The following is a 19243-nucleotide window of genomic DNA, read 5'->3' as shown; positions in this document are numbered from 1 at the left end:
TTTATGCATTGAACTGCACTGTATTTTTGCATGTTGTATTGTGCTTATATTTTGGATAAGGGTGTCTGCTCATAAATAAATAATAATCCAATAGTAAACAAAACAACAAAGTGCATTACAGGTTTCTGTCACATGAGGGCAGAACTGACTGTAAAACAATCTACTCCACTTCCTACAACCACCAGGACGTTGGATACAGTCATTAACTCCTTTTGGCACACAAAGAATACTAAATGCATTATCTGCTTTTTAGTATAACGTGGGACAGTACAGATTTTCATCTGCACTAAAAAAAAAAAAAAAGGTTTGTTTTCTTGAATAAAATATTTATTTTTACATTAATAAAACATGACTTGGTAAAAGTCCCCCAAATTGAGAAACCCCAGGACGTTGAGGCATCCTTCTGTTTGCTAATGGAGCAGGGGAGTGTGTTTCCTTACACACAAGATAGGATGTAATACAGACAAGCGTGTTTGTGTGTGTGTGAAAGGAATCATTGTTCAAATTAAAATGAAAGTGCTGAAAACTAACAACCGGTATGTTTAAATATGCAGAATATTCCACTTATGCTGTTAAGACAGAGCTAAGGCTCTTGGTGTTGAACATTTTTTTGTAATTGTTCAGATATGACTCGGGCTCTGTTTTAACATGTTGGTGGTTCAGTCTCATATCTGGAACAGGGCTCAGGAATATCCCATCCTCAATACTGTTTCATATTCCTAATATGTTATTTACACATTGGAATATACACCGATCAGCCATAACATTATGACCACCTGCCTAATATTGTGTAGGTCCCCCTTTTGTCACCAGAACAGCCCTGACCCGTCGAGGCATGGACTCTAATAGACCTCTGAAGCTGTGCTGTGGTATCTGGCACCAAGACGTTAGCAGCAGATCCTTTAAGTCTTGTAAGTTGCCAGGTGGGGCCTCCATGGATCGGACTTGTTTGTCAAGCACATCCCACAGATGCTCGATTGGATTGAGATCTGGGGAATTTGGAGGCCAAGTCAACACCTTGAACTCGTGATTCATCAGACCAGGCCACCTTCCTCCATTGCTCCGTGGTCCAGTTCTGATGTTCATGTGCCCATTGTAGGCGCTTTCGGCAGTGGACAGGGGTCAGCATGGGCACCCTGACTGGTCTGCGGCTACGCAGTCCCATACGCAACAAACTGCGATGCACTGTGTGTTCTGACACCTTTCTATCAGAACCTCGTCAGTAGCTCGTCTGTTGGATTGGACCACACAGGCCAGCCTTTGCTCCCCACGTGCATCAGTGAGCCATGGCCGCCCATGACCCAGTTGCCGGTTCATCTGACTGCATCCAAGAACAGTTTATTTTCCTTCCTTGGACCACTTTTGATAGGTACTGACCACTGCAGACCGGGAACACCCCACAAGAGCTGCAGTTTTGGAGATGCTCTGACCCAGTCGTCTAGCATCACAATGTGGCTCTTGTCAAAGTCACTCAGATCCTTACGCTTGCCCATTTTCCTGCTTCTAACACATCAACTTTTGAGGATAAAATGTTCACTTGCTGCTTAATATTTCCCACCCACTGACAGGTGCCATGATAACAAGATTATCAGTGTTATTCACTTCACCTGTCAGTGGTTATAATGTTATGACTGATCGGTGTGTATCTGGATTATTCAATAATATTTCAAATATTAGTGTAAATGCATTAAACAAACAAATTAAACCACCTGATCTAACTTATACAAGGCTGGCGCATACAGACTATCATACTGTTACAAATGCAGGAAATGACACACAAATATCCACTAGAATGAATCACTTAAAGGGGAACTAGTGGAGTTCCTAAAGTTATGGTTTCATGCATCGCTACATGTTCCAATTAGCATATACATCAGATGTGCGATATGTTTCCAACTTGATTTGGTCATGTAAACAACTTTAAACACCAAGTTTAAAACTTACCACGTAATGGCAGATGTGATCTTTCAGGGTTCCAGGAAGTATTGTTTCCACGAAAGATTAAACCATGGAAAAGCTACTCCGAAGCACCAGATTGGTCTTTCCCACAGCAACTGGACTCATTTTGAAATCAGTAGAGTGTGAAGGATTCACAGACTTACATCTCAATAGTCATTATAGTTTCCATAGACAACATGTACTGTACTACACAAGTAGTAAAGTAGTCATTGAGGAAGGGGCCAATTGTGAGAGAGTATGTTGCTCAGGAAGAACCAACAGGTCAGAATACAAAACAAGCCAATTCTACATTGTACCAAACAAATGGAATTGAATATGCATCCTTTTCATTTCACAATTTGAGTTTTCAGACAAACTTACATAACATATTCAGAAGTTCCCCCCAGCTTCCATTCCAAGATAAGCAAATCCTGTACTGGATTTCTTCACCGTTATCCAGAGTTTCAGGTTCTTTGACAGATGAAATGTCGACAGATTTTGATGGGCCTATTGTTTGGAAGGACAATGTGCTTGCTGGGTCTAATCCTTTCCCAACTAATCAGGCGATATTGATGGGAGGCGAGACCTGGGGAACTTGGAACAGTACGGACTTGGTTAAATAATTTTCTGAGGCAGACCGCACTTTCCTATTATAGGAAGAGATCACATCCCATTGTTTCAGTGGTTGTTTGTCTATTTGCAAGACCGCAAGAAAGGACTACACCCAACTATTGTGTTTCTGTAGGCCTTACTGGCACACCGGTCTGTAAACATAGGCTGCATCCAGCCATTGTTTTTGTTTTTTCCCTCCTCAACCTGCCTGCATCTTAGGATTTATTATTTTTTCTTTATCAAAAAAAAAAAAGCCAGTGTACAAATATCACAATTACAAGCATTTACACAATGCAAAGCATGAAAATCAAAACTGTCAGTTACTGGTTTGAATCCAACAGCTGGGAGGTGGTTAGGTCAGTACTGGTTTATACAACCATTTAGAGAAAAGGGTGACCAGAAAATTAAAACAAATGAAACCTTTACTACATCTGTTACTCCTGTAACTTTCAGACCTCCAACTCCACCCCAGCCTTTTCACCACCTTCACAATAAGGTCTATAGAACAAACTCAATCCACAAAGGCCTGCAAAACTAGCCAACAACTCAAGCTCTGGGCTGTGACATTCAGAAAACTGCATCCAAGAACAGTTTATTTTCTACCAATACACACAGACAAGGAAAAAACAAAAGCCACCAAAAAAGGTTGAAATATTTATTTACACAAGAATCTTCTCAAAACAAAACTACAAAATACAAACTTAAAGTTAGGCATTGATAGACGGCAAGTTAGCCAACCATAGTCTGAAGGAAAAAAAATATATAAAGAAGCCAGACCCATTTGTACAACATGCAAGAAACCAAGCAGAATTTGCCATGTACAAAATTTGCCACACTACTTCAAAACACAGATCACAGATCCTAAAGCAGTGTAAAAATGCATTATATCTATCCAGCTCTTAATGGGGCAGCTTTTATTTCTTAATATAGATCTTGTACAAAAGGACACAGCATAAGACAACCTGCAAGGGATTTGGACCCACACAGTTGGGCAGAGGAATCTGCATATTCAAAGTGAATATGCAAAAACTTTTTGGCTGCTGCCGAGAGAGTCTACATTTCATTTATCCATGCCATTTTAGATTCACAAGGGGAAATAACCAGGGTTGAATGCATGAAAAACAAAATATTCCTGGTATAAGCTGCTTTTTACAGTCAAATATTCTAGTAAGTACAATTTAAAAGGCAATGAAAAGGCTTACTTGATACAAAAGGTTTGTCCTCAAAGTATGCACAGTCTAAATCATCTTTACAGAATAGGATATAATTTTGGTGTTCATTCTCTTCCAGAATCAAATGTAAAGACTTCAGACCTTTTAAAAATTGAGCAAAAGGACCCCCAAACCATCAAAACAATCTGGACTTTGACAACAATTAATTTTATACAAATTATCTATGTGAATTAATAAGGAAACCGATACAGCCCTGGCTTCTAGCATACGTGAAGTTAGAAATAGTACGTTGGTGGCACTGATGAACACGTTTTTGTTGACCAATTTTGATCAGTCACCCCATACAATTTGCACATTCATAATTTAAAAGGTTCCTCCTATATACATTTTAATGCAGGTTTCACATTTTTAAAGTCTTTGAACATAAGTTTGCAGCAACAAGTGGACAGCTTATAATATAGACATGCTAGCATTAAGTAAGTGTGGCATTAACAATTTCCTTCCTAAAACTCACTTCCAGATCTCTAGCACTAATTTTACAGTAAAGAGAAAGTATTAGCCTTCACATTACTAGAAGGGAGGAAAAAAAAAAAATCACCCTGCTCTGGTCATGTTTGAGGGCATTAAAACAAGTGAACTTTGAACTTTTATTGTAAAAAACATTAGGTTACTCAGCTACTCAAATTTCAAACATGCATCCATATATATATAAAAAAACAACTAAAAACTAAAATTGAGATCGATTACTATTTTGATGTCAAAGTATAAACAAACCTCTAATGGGGAAATACCTGAACAACTGAGGAGTGAAAATACCTGAACCAATACGGATTCTAGCAGTGAAATCGGTGTGTACATGCATACTTCAGAAGGAGTTCGGTTCCGTGGATGATTTTAAAATTAATACATCATGCCGTAAGCCAGGACTGGAATGCCTTAACCCCTGGAGGGTCTAGTTCCTGTAGGTTTTATAGGGGTCTTTCCATTGACAACAGATTAAAGGGCTGAAACCACTGATAAAAACTAGAGAATTAAGTCTTGAGGTGGAATTAAACCAGAAAAAAGTTCAGCCGTAAAGGCCTAGAGTTATCTATCCCTGCTGTGAGGTCCTCATCACGAGGTACTGGTGGTCAGCAACCTTGGCACTAAAGAGCCACAGTTTCGTCTGGTTCTGGTCCCACTCAAAATGTACTTTATATTAAACCGATTAATCGTTGTCTCCTTATGGGAAGCGAGAAAAAACACCCTAAAGAACCTGGAGGATTACAAAATCCGATTCGCCAACATTCTCGGACATGCACCAAAAATCAAAGTCTTACATATTCAGAACTGCTATGCATTGGGGTGTGAATTCAACTTGAAGTCAACTGAGGTGATAAACGTTTACTTTGCTTAAAAAAAAAAAAAAAAAAAAAGAGTTAAAATGCAATTAAAAAAAAAAATCACTGCTGTAACGACAGCCTGCAAGGAGGCGTTGGTTCCTTCCTTGTGCAGTTTGGCTTGCAGAGGTCGAATAGGGGACGTTCAGACGTACTCCTTGGTGCTGCTGGGAGGTCGGTTGCTTGGCATTGGATATTTGGAGGTTTTTCCCTGTTTTGTACCAGGACAGGAAGCGGCAAGCATGCCACCACCCAAAAGCACCAAAAAAGACCCAGCCCAGGCAATGAAGATGGCTGCACCAAACTCATACCTGAAGAAAAACAAACAGTCAAAATTAAAGCAATATAACAATTAGCGACACAATATGCCGACAGTATACACTAGATCGGAAGTAAATGAGCATCAGATAGGAGTGGTACTCACTTGGTGTTGACAGGAGTGAAGGGGTCATAAAAGGCCTTGATGATGTTATTTGCAAACCATGAGCAAGCCACGATAGCAGCCAAACCTGCAGGAAATGGAGAGGAAAACAGATTAGAGAATGCAGACCAAGATCTTCATGATCTTCAGAAGAAATTACGGGTGTGGCAAGATAACCCCTTGTGTATTCGTCAGGCCAGTGGCTGGAAAATGATTTACATTAGATCATGTAAACTGTTTAAAGGTCTGCATTTTATTTTGCTGTACATTTGTTGTACCTTTACCAGTCTGTAAAGCACTCTGTGGCTACCCTGTGAAGGGTGCTATACAAGTAAAGAATTGAGTCGGGGTCTACGGTAGAAGTGGTTTTCCAGTATTCTGCACAAGAGGAAAAGGATCAGATATTTAGACAAGAACCCAAAACCGCTGTCCTCACCTCCGATGAGAATAATGATGCCGCCCACCATGGCGATCCTCGATTTCCGAACCTTGTCGTCGCCTCCGCAGTTTGTGCACTTCATGCCCATGCACGAGACCCCCAGACCGACCACGGACACCACGATGCTGACAACCATGAGGGCACGTGTCGCCTGCAGGGAAGCTGGAGAGAAGAGATTTTGGCTCGATTAGTGCAGAAAGCTTAAGATTTTCAAAACGTAAAAAAAAAAACAAAAAAAAAAACTGAAGTGTACCAATCAACATCTAATAAGCAGGGGCTCAATTCCCTAGGATAGGAGGTCTTCCGGCTCTCATTCCACCCAAGACCTTCATCACAATAACAGGCCCCATGTGATTAACGCCAGCTTGTGCATCCTGATGTATTTGTAATGGCCTACTTTGAGACTACAATAGGTTCCTGAATAAGCTTGGGTTAGTTGTCCAGCCAGGGCTCGGGGGGCAGGGAAGTTAAATAGGGTTTCATATGACCTACACATTATTTAACTTTATTAAACATAATACTCTATTTAAAGAATAAGATGCATTTGGGCATTTTGAACTGGGACGCGCTCGATTTAATCAAGACTCGGCTGTCCCCAGTTTACAAATCTCTTGACACAGATGTAAATGAGGCCACATCAAGCCTGGCAACAGCTCTGGAGTATCAGGTGCATAAGGTGCGGCCAAAACCGGTTCTACCAAGAGAATTCCTTTGGGGGAAACCGCGACGTTGATCCTCCCCCACCTTCCGCCTTTCAGAGGCGGACACACACGGTACAGGTTGAGCCAGTTATCATCAGGTCAAAGGGATCAGGTTTCAGTGCAAGGTGTGCCAGAGTGAATACATGAGAAACAACTGAAAATCTGAGTTTACTTCCCTCCTACAAAGCAAAAGGATTCATTCTCAGGTCTTTTTGAAGGCTAAATATCACTAGTGCCACACAGGTAAATCTTCTGCACAACTAAAACTAAATTCTCATAGTTGAGAAACATGGTTGGGTGTTCTCTAGCAACTCCAACAGAGAAAGAAGGTATCGAGTGTTATAACATTGTTAACGTGTCCATGGTTAACTTGGGGAATTTCCAGCCATTTACAGTCAACTGAGTTTTGTTAACCCTTCTTATAAAGTTTAAATATTACTGTAACTACTGCACAACATTCCACAGCGAGCAGAGAATTCAGACTCCTCTGGATTAAGTGTACTCCAGTATTCCTTCCACGTAACTATGGTTTATTCATTTTTATCAGTCGATTTGTTCAAGATTCTATAAAACATATTTACATTGAGATAACACCCTATAAAAGCTCCTTAATCACCACAATTTTGATAATCAGTTCAAACACCATATTGTTTTATGGTTTGTGAATAGTGGTGCATTTTAGTATTGTAGTTCCGCGTACAGTGTGTCACACGCCCGGAGTGTGATTTTATTGTTCCATTGCACTTTCACGATTACACAAAGGCCTGAAAAGCAGAAGATAAGTAAAATGATTTAGCTGGGTTCTAGTTTCTGATATTATATACCCAATAACCCATTTCTCATTACAAGAGGTCCGGAGTCATTACATGGAGCTACACTTAAGCGGTCGTACTGAAAGTAGTTCGGAAAATAGCAAGGACTGGCCCAAAACATAATTCACTATAAAATGTATCATTCTGCTATCGTTTGTTTGGATGCATCCATTTCCCCATGATCTGTTCTCTTCATCTGCCACTCCCTAGAAGATCGTGGTGAAGGAGTTTAAGGCCTTATTGTCAGAAATGGGATGAACAGCAGAATAAGAAACTAAAAATCAGTTTGGGTGCCAGTGCGAGGAACATTTTCTACACTCAAGTCTGTGGGTTTCAGGTCAGGCATGTCTGGAATGCACTAGTCGTCTTCTCCAGCCTCACTGTGGATAAGCCCAGAATGCATTGCTGATCGGAGATAACAGGAGTGAGTTGCAAAGGAGAAATGGCCACATTCCCCCAAAAATGTACAACATTTCAGATGACCAATACATTTCTGCATTACAAAAAAGCATTGACAGTGACAAAAAATACACCATCCCAAACCTCCACACGAAATACTGCTGCACAATGTGTACCCAGGAGAGTTAGAAACAAGTCATAATCTGGTAATGTGAACACCTGTCTAGTGAAAGTATCCAATTGGGACGACTGAGAAGATTAAATGTTGTGCGATCTCTTAACTTGCTCTCAAAGTTTCTTTGTTGTTTTTACTGATACATGTCATCTTAAAACATGCATCAAGCAAAATGTGAACCATTTAGATTTCAGATCTAACAAAGTGATATACAAGAGGTATTGAGTATGCATGGAATAACATTACTCTAAATATTAGACCACTTCTGAGAAACTACATAGAAACCAAAAACTTTTCAAAACTATATTGTAGTCCACCTTAAAAAGGAATTAGAAAGACAAGAGCATCCTTACTACTGCTATCTGAATCCCCCCCTCCACCCGTGGATCAGTGCCGTTGAGTTAGTTTTTGTTATTAAGATTGCTGAAGGTTTAACCCCAGTTTGCAAACCGAATTGCCCCTTGGGGCAAATCATCGAATCCATCCTTTAAATAAGACATTTAAATGTGCACACTGAAGAGTTATTGTATAAACTGTGTGCAGTATAGCATTGGAATCGAAAGACTCCTCACCAATTACTACAACATCTAGATGTAGGAAGTCTTGGAGACATGGGGACTAGGGAATCTGTGTGAAAATAATGCTGCACCAAATGAGTGTCTTTTGGTAAAACACTTCAGTCCACTGTGATCAACCACTTCCAGATCACATTTCATATAATTGCAAGCAACAAAAGGGTGTAAAAATAAATTGTGAACTCATTTGCTTAAAATAAAAAGCATATTTTTTTTATATATATATATGAATTGTTTAAAATCAGTTTCTGGGGGGAAAACCTGTTATCTTAAGTGCGCCTAGGATGCGGCACAAACGGAGGTCGTGTAAACCTTGAAACAATGGACAATGTTACAACCTTTTATAGAGACAAAAAGGCTCTTCTAGAGAAGACAGTCACTAATTATGCGTTACACTCAGAGTAAACACGTCGACAATGGAAGCAGGCGTTAATTAGCAAGTCTAACGCGGTGGCATTTGCTTTCATGTGAAAAGCAATGGGTCGGTTTTGTTGGGCGAGGTTCCTGAAGTCGTACAAAGCATTGGCGACATGCAAACTGTCGGGCAACCAAATCTTCCAAAAACAGCCTAGTCGATCAGTGTGGGTTGCATAATGGCTCCCCAACCCCCCCCCCAGTACACCCACACAGGTAACAAACCCTTGCAAGCCTAGGTTAGCAGCTCCAGGGTGACCTTTTCAAACACTAAAGCCATTAACGGTGTCGTCCTTTCAAAATGGAAGAACGAAATCACCCGGATCCTCCTTCCTCCCGCACAGGTTACTACAGTGATATTGTAACGTCATCTCCAGGACTAAAGGCTATGAGCCCCCCCTCACCCCCTCCCTCTACAGAAACTCACACAGGCTTCCGAGAACGTAATTTGAGAAGCAACAGGTTTAGGGACAACCCACACAAAATACCATCCAGGTACCCCCCGCTGTAGCCCGTTCAACTCGCCCCTTTCCGCCGATTGTTACCCATTCAACAGTTTGCAACAGTGTAGCGACACACGATTCACCCCCCAGGTTTTATTATCCCTCAATGAAACCGTTTCAAATGTGGGAAAGTTCACGAATTTGCGTTGGCATGCACGGTTATGGAACAGGGGATGTGCGGTTTAGATTTAACCAGGTCAATGTGCGCTGTAATTAAACTAAAGAAGCCCCCAGTTGCAGCAGATACTCGGTCTTATGTGAACACGCCCAAGTGCGAACTTCCAAAACATCACTCCCACCTAAAGAAGGTGCTCCTAACCAAGTTCTGGGTCCGAGCACACCTGTCCCACACTGCTCTCGCATGATGGGCTCGGGCTGTAGGTGGTCGACTATAAGCACAGCAGGCAAGAGAAAACGGGTCACACTTACAGTTGAGCTGCAGGATGGAGTCGTACACCTTGCACTGCATCTGCCCGGTACTCTGGAAGGCGCAGGACATCCACAGCCCCTGGTACATGGCCACCGCCGTGATGATGTTGTCCCCCACATAGGCCGACATCTGCCACTGGGGCAGGATGGTCCCGATGATCAGCCCGATCAAGCCGATGAGCGCCAGCGCAAAGCCCAGCATCTGCAGCCCGGAGTTAGCCATCTGGATCAACGCACGTCCAACGCCGGCCGGAGAGAAGAAACGTCACCAACAAGTTGCCAGACGACTGGATGGATTGGAAAAATGAGACGGATGTGTCTGAGGTCTGTATCCAGGGAAGAAGATGTCCTTCAACGCGTGTTCACACCGCCTTTGTCTTCCAACTCCGGTGCACCTGCTACAATTTGGGAATCAAACTACTTTTTTTGCGCACTTGGTCAAATCCAGTCAATGCTTCCCCTCCTGAGGTGTAAGGTTACAGTAAAAGCAAGGTAACGACGTCTCTGGGTGATTTTATCCAGGCAACCCGTGCTGCACCGTGCCGTCCTGCGCAGGTCCGTCTCTTACACCTGTCTGCCGCACCTTGAGCTTTTAATGAGGCGCCGGGGACGCGCTTTTAAGCCGCGGGGGGGGGCGTGCGGGCGCGGGCACGGGAGTTTCAGTGCGCCGGGTTTCATGATGACGTCATGCGGTGTGACGTCAAACGGGCTGCTTTTGCTGGGACCGGTGGTGCTGTCTGGTCTCGACCAGCAGGCAAACTTTGAACGAAACAGAAACTGCGCCTTTTGGTTTGCACTGGCGCAAACAAATGGAAACGTGTCTGATTTGTTGTTGACCCATTGCTGGCACATTCACCATCAAAACAACCCAAAGCCCACGATTATGACAAAAAAAGCAAATAAAGTAAAACAAACACAATGCCTTTTGTAAATATGTGCTGTTGCAACGTGTGTATTGGTTTTGTTTCATTTCTTGTGGGGGAAAAGTGAAAGTGGATTGAGGAATTCGGTGTAGGTGTTTGTTCTGGAACAGATACACATGTATCGACGTTTTGGCAAACAAACTTTATTCTTATTTTAGTGAAACTGCGTAAACATATTCAACTGCAAAAACATAACAGAAATAATGAATCTGAGCTTGAATAGGAAAACGTGTTACATACATTCAACACGTGTGGCATCAGATCTATGAAAAGCCTAGTCCACCGCATTGGAGCAATTCATCTCTGGGGGGGGGGTTATTATGTTTCTTTCTTCTTGCTTGGTATCAGCAGTGCACAAACAGAGGATACGGTTTTTAAATGCCACAGCAAGTTTTATTTACACGTTAAACTCAAGCCGATTATTGTGTAGTAAACCCCTTCTGTTTTCAGTCCTAATACACCTACTTTTTAATTGTGATCCCTGGTTCTGGTTTAATTACTGTGCCCGAGGCAGTCCCTTTGATTAACACCGTGCAAATGAAATCCGTGCATAATCTCCTACTCAAGATTACAGAGAAGCGGTACAGGTAAGCAAACAACGCAAGACTTGACGATAAATATGAACAAATCTCAAAACAAAGGCAAATAAATCTGCTCTCGAATGAGATAAAGAGCGATTAGAGCGATAAAGAACATATGGACATTGTGCCACCGCAGTTGAACACTAAAACATGTATAACGGTTTATTAAAATACTACTACTACTTAAATATATATATATATATATATATATATATATATATATATATATATATATATATATATATATATATATATATATATAGTGTACGTAAGATATTGAGTATTTACATGTTATATTACTTTTTCCTAATATAATTGATACCCTTCATAACAAGATAAATTACATTTGCTCACAAACTGATACATTTTACTACTTTATCTCTCTCATTACAAAATAACGGTTATGATCATAATTAAACAGTTCAGCTTAGAATTTGATAATAACCAAGCTAACGAGATCATGAGAAAGTCATATAAATTAAATATAATACATTAATATTCTTATTTCGAAGATGCTTTAATTGTGATGAATACAACCGAATGTTATAAGCTCACAGGTAACAGCAAAATGTTACCCAGTTACAAAGTATATCAAAGGACACAAAATAAATGATTTAATACTGCATCTGCTGACAGTATATTTAGCACCTACCTGGGGGCTGATGTGTACAATAAACAATGATAGCTATTATATTATTTTCAAAGGAGAGAGCAAGAGTATGTAAAAAAGTTTTAAGAGAATAGCTATAGTTGGAAAAATCCACTGAACTGATATTTAACTAATTTGACAAAACATGATGGGAAAGTATATAACTGAATCAATATTATTATTATTTCAAATTGGAGATTGATCGTGTGACCAACTTTCTTAAACCAATAATTTACTTATTTTTTTATTTTAGCTCATCTTGTCCAGTTAGATAGATAGCATTAAGAAAACAATTAAAGATATAGCTAACCAAAATAATAAATCAAGAGCAACACATTAATAAGTGAATTCTTTGAATGGCTTTGTTGTCTTGTCTGACTTTTTACACCCATTCACCCACACATGTTAACAGTCCAGAAATCAATCATTGATAAACTGTTAAACAATTGAGTAACAACACAGACTGTCACTTTGAGATTGACAAGAATGAAGACATAGAAAGATAAAATAGGTCTTCCCACAAACCTGAACACAGGACAATGTATTTATCCTTTCACTGAAACATATTCTGAAACTACCGAACTATTTGTTTATAGAGTGTAAACATTAATTTGAGAACTAGAATTGATATTTATATATAATTATGTTTATATAAATAGGTTAAAATGATTAAACAAATATGTCAACATTATTTTCTTCCATTTCACTTTTTAAAGAAAGACATTCTGACATAGCGCTGTCTTTCTCATAAGTCTGAAAAGCAACAGTGACTGTTTGAACCATCACAGATAATAAAGATCAATGGTAGCAGGACTATTCAATGATTTATGTGTTTGTTTGTGTGTCTGTTTGGTCAATTGATGACATTACCCAAGAGGACTGAAACACAACAGCACGATAAACTTCCTGAATTGGGTCGGAGTCAGGTGTTGTGCAAACTTTCGATTGGCACGTCACAGAAGTCAATAGAGTTGCGGCCCAAAGTTTATACACCTCCGAACTTGACTCAGTTCATTCAGTGTTCGACAGAAACTGAAAAGATGTTGAATAACCTCATATGTGTTGTGCATGTATACAACAACATATTTAAACGCATCTGCAGAAATATTATGATAGGAATTATCCAGGAGGCCTTCACTAAATGCACTCAAATTGACTGTATTGTACTTCTTGCGTGATGTGAGCTTTGGACTGAACGTTCCCTGCCCTCTCATCAGTAGGCAGTTTGTATACACAGCGGACTGTGGAGAAATGTGCTGTTTTCAGAGCCCAGGGCCACGCACAGTCGACAACAATGCATCGATTGTGAACAGGAGCTACATTGAAATAGAAGGAACGTAAAACTCACAAAGAAACCCAATGAGTGTCCGGGATGCCCAGGCTGTAGCTCTTGGTTACGTGGTTGATATATCTTTCCGGGAAGGGGCCGTGTCAGCCAAGTTTGCTTGTTTACTGAAAGTCAGGTGGGTTGTAAAGATTGTTCTGTTCCCAGGACTTGTAGCTTCCCAACTGCAAGGGGACCAGGACTACAAATGTGCTGAGATAGCACAAACCTCAGGAGCAAAAACAGTTTTTTTTTTAACAGGATTGGTTACTACAAATATAAAAGCTTGTAAAACGCGCTGTGCTGTAATTCAGCCATATGTTTTATCTCCACTGTCAACCCATTTACCACTTCTTTATTGCTTATGCTTGCCTAACAGTTCCAATGATTTGATACAGAAAACCTGACCATAACAAAAATGCCACTGCTTAACGTTTTGTGTGAATTGTAACTTTGTTTGTCCTTCTATTTACTTCACTGAAGGGAAGTGTATTGCTGTGTATCCACTTATCTTCTGTGATAAAGCGATTTCAGTTTAAGGTGCTGTACATATAATCCCTTTGTAGATGCTGGAACAAAGCCACCGAACGGCGTCTTTTGTCATAGTGTGCCAAGGTGTTGATTCTCCTCTTCAGGATACTTCTACTTGGTGAACCTCTTAGATCAGTGTTTGCTAGTTAACTAGGTGAGCTATTAAAAGACCTTTCTCCACCTGGTGTGAAATGTGCTTCAGGAACTCTCTTGCATATTCCTTAACGGTTTCCTGAGAGTGGGTTCAGTTTCTATCTAGATTTTAACAGACAAAAACACAGTGAGTCAGGGGAGGGGAGAGACACTAGAATGACAGGATGCTTCCGCTTGTATTTTGTAGCTGTTTAGTGTGACATCACCGGTGCCCAGCTCATGTGACATCATGACATTATCTCTTGGGTGGCCGCCAGGCAGCTCCCGAGAAAAATATACCCATGTTCCCTGGGAGGGGCTGAATCATGAACAAATTTGTATATATTTTCTATGTAAATAGTTTTGTTTATGTAGTAACAAGGAGGCGTAAGTGATAGCCGTTCCACAGTTTGTGTTTGGCTGTATAGTAACAACAGAATAAAATCGAAAGAATAAAGTAAACTAGGGTGATCTGCTTGCTTTTATTCATAATTTGTGTATTCAGATTTCTATAATGTTCTTTGTTCAAAGGCTTATTCATGTCTATTTTGCTGTCTTCAGTAACCTTTCTCTCTTTTGTCCTCATGTGTGTATTATTTTGACTTAATTGTATAATCACTGCCACACTTTTGTTTTTGTATTGAGTCCTAGTCAGTGACAAAGCACACCTGCAGCCAACGAAGGGTGTCACCCAGCAACGACTGATTGAGCTCATCAACACACGAAGGGAACGGCAGGGGGGGGGGGGCGGACACCGGAGACTCAGATTCAACCACCAGGGGAAAGAGATATCAGCCGGACAGCAGGCAAGGAAGCCATGACCTGGTGTTTTGTGCTAGAAGAAGGACACAGGCACTGGGGAAAACAAAGGAACTTGAGAGCTAAGTGTTGCGTTGATTATTGTATGACCCTGAGGCAAGAAAGTAATTGACAGTGAGTTATTTGCGCTGCCACTGGACCTGACCCTTGCAGCAGTGTGGAGTCGTGGTCAGGGCTCTGGTGGAGGGAGGGTTGTGGGCTCGATCCCAGGTGGGGGACACTGCTGTTGTACCCATAAGCAAGATACTGTACCTGTAAAACCACAGCTGTATAAATGGGTAATTGTATGTACAAAAATAATGTGATCTATTGTATAAAATGTAAGTCACCCTATGTCTTACCACTATTCTCAGCACCTGTAATGTATTCTCTTGTCTCTGTAATGAAGTGACAAAGCATGTGGTTTTATAGAGGTATCCATAAAACGTTTATCTGAAGTATACCGGTCAACTACAGACTTTAGTTATTGTGCTTTGTTCTTTTGTGTCCCTGTGATTTTAGTCATCAGTCTGTGTCCATATACTTAAATATATAGGAATAGACTTGGGATTTCTTGGAATAATCTTTTTTTTTTGTAGTTTTATTAGCTTTTTGGAATAAGCCTTTAGTTTAATCTCTTTTCTTTTCATTAGGGTATTAGAGTAGTTCACTCTATAGCAGTGTTAACTTTGTCAGCTATTTAAGATTTAGTTTTAGTCTTACTCTTTTGAATAAAATGCTTTTCAGTTTGTATCAGCTTCACGTTAAGCCCAATACAGTAAACCACATCAAGCACGTTCAACATTAAGCTTATCAGTAAAATGCTTATCAGTCACATTTTACTAATTCCATCTTTCATTAGTTTTAGTTAATATTAGTAAACGAAAACTGACATTTTAGTCAAGTTTTAGTCAATGTCATTTTAGTTCATGTATTTTTTTAAATGTCATTATCAGCATTATGCATTATGTCTGATGCCAGATGTTTACACCAATTGGTGGATGGATGCAAAACATAAACATATTGATTGACTTAATATGAAATGTATTTGAAATCAAAACACAAACAGGTATTGTAAATTTCATGGTCACAAGTTTGAAGTCTCTCTTGAAAATGTTTGTAATAAGAATAGAGTTACAAGAACAGTATGGAAGCATATAGTGGACTTTATTCAAATGCAAATGTATTTCCACAATTGCATTTTCATCTTTAATTTATGCACGCGTTATTTAAGTGAAAATGCAAATACAATTTGTATTTGTATATTCCAGTACGCACATTCGCTGACAATATTACAATTTCAAATGGCTTTTGCATTTCGTTTTCAAAACGTTCCCCCTTGATATACAACATATTGGATATTTAAAGTGATATGAAAAGCATAAGCATATTGTAGCCAAGCATGAATTGTGCTGCTGTAAGCGCTTAGCTTGGCTTATTGTAATTATAAATTAACCAATTAGATCCTAACTTTGCTAATTACAAGACCCGCACTTACCAGTCCTGTATAGAAAACAATTGAATTATAACTGCACACAATCTGCATCAACTTCACGATAAGCACAATACAGTAAACCACACCAACGCCTTCAATGTTTAGCGAAACACACGCTTGTGTCCAATCGGGTCACATTCTGTTGCGCAGATTTCCGCGGTTCTGCGCAGAGTTGCAGTAGCACACCGCTCGCATTGGTGGAGCAGCGCAGATCTGCGCAGAACTGCGATTAGCTGCGCTACACGAACGTGATGACCGAGTAAAGGCATGATTATGATTGGACCATTAAACAGATCCCTGACTGGCCGCCTGGCAAAATACTGTCATTTATGTCCATTATCTTGTGTTTTCGTTCGTCACATTTTAGTCAACTAAAATTAGAAAGCATTTATTTTTAGTTATTGTTTTTTTCACACTATGTCGTCTCGTTATCGTCATAGTTATCCTCACTGAATATAAGACGTTGACGAATATTTTCGTCATAGTTTTAGTTGACGAAATTAATACTGCTCTATAGTAATAAAGTGAGGTTTTGTCATTTGGGTTAGTGTTAGGTATTTTCTTAATTTTTTTAAACTGCTGCTGTAATTTTGTACATAGGCTTTGAAGTCTGCAACATGCTGCTGTGTAAACTGTCTACCTGTGCTTGTGTAAAGAATAATAAATCAAATGATGGCTCTCCTTTGCTTGTGTCCATTGTGTTGGCTCCAGTATTCCAGGTCGAAGAATCAGTGTGGGGGACCTGAAAGGTTTGAGGTCCCCATCCTCGTTAAAGTATTGAGGTGAAATCAAAGTCAAGGGTTGTCAAGTGTCATCGTCACACAATCTTGAGATACCTTGCGTAAACACTGTGTTATATATTTACTTATATATATTTACTTGAGTTTTAAAATGTTGGTTTTGTTTGTAGTCAAACCTAGGATGCTAAGCTAGATTACTGTATACTTACAGTGATTCTACATGTGGTGGAGGAATTTCAGACATGTTCGCTTCTCACCCACAGATAAAACTAAATAAAATAAAAAGCTTTTCCCACTGCTGCATATTGCGATGTTTCGCGCTGCCAGTATTGATATCATTGTGATGTGATCACCACATATATCAGCTGACCATATAACAGACCATGTTACACATTGAAAGCGTTGTGCTTGATACCAGATTTACACTGTGAAAAAAAGGAATAGTTCTCTGCCAAGGAAACAGATTACTTTCAGCTGTGGGATACAATAATTTCCAGCATACAAACTACATCTATTGCATCCTACACCAGTACAAATCACATTCATATTCACACTAAATCAAAACAAATAATTAAAAACCTATGGCTGTCAATGGATATACATTTGTGGTCTTTATCTGCCATGGAAATTGTAATTTGCAATTGGTGTGTGGGTTTATTCAATCCAGTCCATGGTCTCACTTTAGGGATATGGCCAGCAGGCGGTTAAGATGCATGCTGGTTACAGAAATGCACATTGTGATAGACAGTGTGTCTGGACTTGCAAACAGAGTGTATTTATTAACAGGGAGTATCTGTCGAATGGTAGATAAACAGGTTTTTTAATAAGAAGTTGGAATTTGCAACTGCCAAAGTAAACAAAACACGTAATACAGAAGCCTCTTAGAAAACAAAGATGGTGGCACAACAGCAATGGTTGCTGTGGTTCAATGATACCAACACACTGACACAGAAACAAGACAAAAAGAAAAATGAATGTATACAATCTCAACCCTCGAGAATAAAACATTTGCTTCCATCTGGCAGCATCGACCGCCTGCAGGTGTGTGTACAGAGTGCCATGAATTGCTGTTGTAGACATTCAGAAGTTTTTATTTTCCAAAACTGGTTTGCTGTCCTGGGGAGAAGAACACACCCTATAAGTAAGCATCTACATTAATAGACACCGGCATGACTGTGAATCCATGGTATGTAGGAGGTGGTGTCCTAACAGCACTTGAGTGTGCACTGAAAGGTTGCAGTTTTTAGGAGTTAAATTAGACATAAAATTGCCTTTAAAATCTTTACACATAGTACTTGTAGAGAAACAGAATTTTTTGAACTGCTTAATACAGGGGTTTTCAAACCGGTCCCGGAGTGCCCCCTGCCCTGCTGGTTTTTGTTCCAACCTAGGTCTTAATTACTTAATTGAATGGTATATTGCTTTGTTAGGTCAATTAAGGATTACATTAAGCAATTAAGACCTGAATTGGAACAAAAACCAGCAGGGCAGGGTACTCCAGGACCGGTTTGAAAACCCCTAGCTTAATGTGTTGCATTTGATTGCAACAACAACAACAACAACAACAACAGCAATAACATATATATGCTGATTAGTAAAAACTACTGGTGTAATTTTTTAATTAAAATCAATACATAATTTATTTTGGATAAAAATCAAATGGCAAATAGTACATTTCAATAACTGTCAATGTTGTATGAATCAGTAACATATTTGTCAACAAGTAATTACACATTCAGTATGTGTAGGCGTTTCCTGTAGCTTGTTGTTTTTTCTTTCAGTTTTCTGCAAATTGTGATACCAATCAAAAATGTGTTGTTGTTTTTTTATCCCCTCTATCATTGCTCATATATCTTGGTTGTGCTTGTGATCCTTATCAAGTAAATTTGCAAGCAAGCTTGAGCTTCTTGACTCAACCTGCATTTTGCCCAGGATCTTTTAAAAAATCACCAGCACCAGCACCAGGGAAAGTGAAATAGCCCCAAGGCAAAATAGATAGTTCCCATTCTTCAAAGTGGCCATTTTCACATCACCTGGCCCTTGTTTGTGCTTTGGAATCGAATGGCTAATCTATAGACGTAAAACTCAATACCAGAAAAAT

General features: G+C 39.8%; 1 protein-coding gene across 1 annotated transcript; it reads right to left on the bottom strand.

Moving 5' to 3' along the window:
* Window positions 1-3191: 3191 nt before the first annotated feature.
* Window positions 3192-10559, bottom strand: cldn7a (claudin 7a). Its single transcript, XM_066722758.1, has 4 exons — window positions 9970-10559; window positions 5959-6123; window positions 5526-5610; window positions 3192-5412 (listed from the first exon to the last, which is right to left on the bottom strand). The coding sequence occupies exons 1-4, from the start codon at window positions 10190-10192 to the stop codon at window positions 5247-5249; spliced, it is 639 nt and encodes a 212-aa protein (XP_066578855.1). The 5' UTR covers window positions 10193-10559; the 3' UTR covers window positions 3192-5246.
* Window positions 10560-19243: the final 8684 nt, after the last annotated feature.

The sequence above is a fragment of the Amia ocellicauda genome, chromosome 14, assembly GCF_036373705.1.
Source record: "Amia ocellicauda isolate fAmiCal2 chromosome 14, fAmiCal2.hap1, whole genome shotgun sequence".
NCBI lineage: Eukaryota > Metazoa > Chordata > Actinopteri > Amiiformes > Amiidae > Amia > Amia ocellicauda.
The sequence above is the reverse complement of the archived record's forward strand: the minus strand, read 5'-3'. Positions and strand labels throughout refer to the sequence as shown.

Coding starts and splice junctions, on each gene's coding strand:
- cldn7a (XM_066722758.1), bottom strand. CDS start 10,192: ATGGCTAACTCCGGGCTGCAGATGCTGGGCTTTGCGCTGGCGCTCATC. Junction 6,124..9,969: donor CTCCATCCTGCAGCTCAACT/GTAAGTGTGACC, acceptor TCTTCTCTCCAG/CTTCCCTGCAGGCGACACGT. Junction 5,413..5,525: donor TTCACTCCTGTCAACACCAA/GTGAGTACCACT, acceptor GTTTTTCTTCAG/GTATGAGTTTGGTGCAGCCA.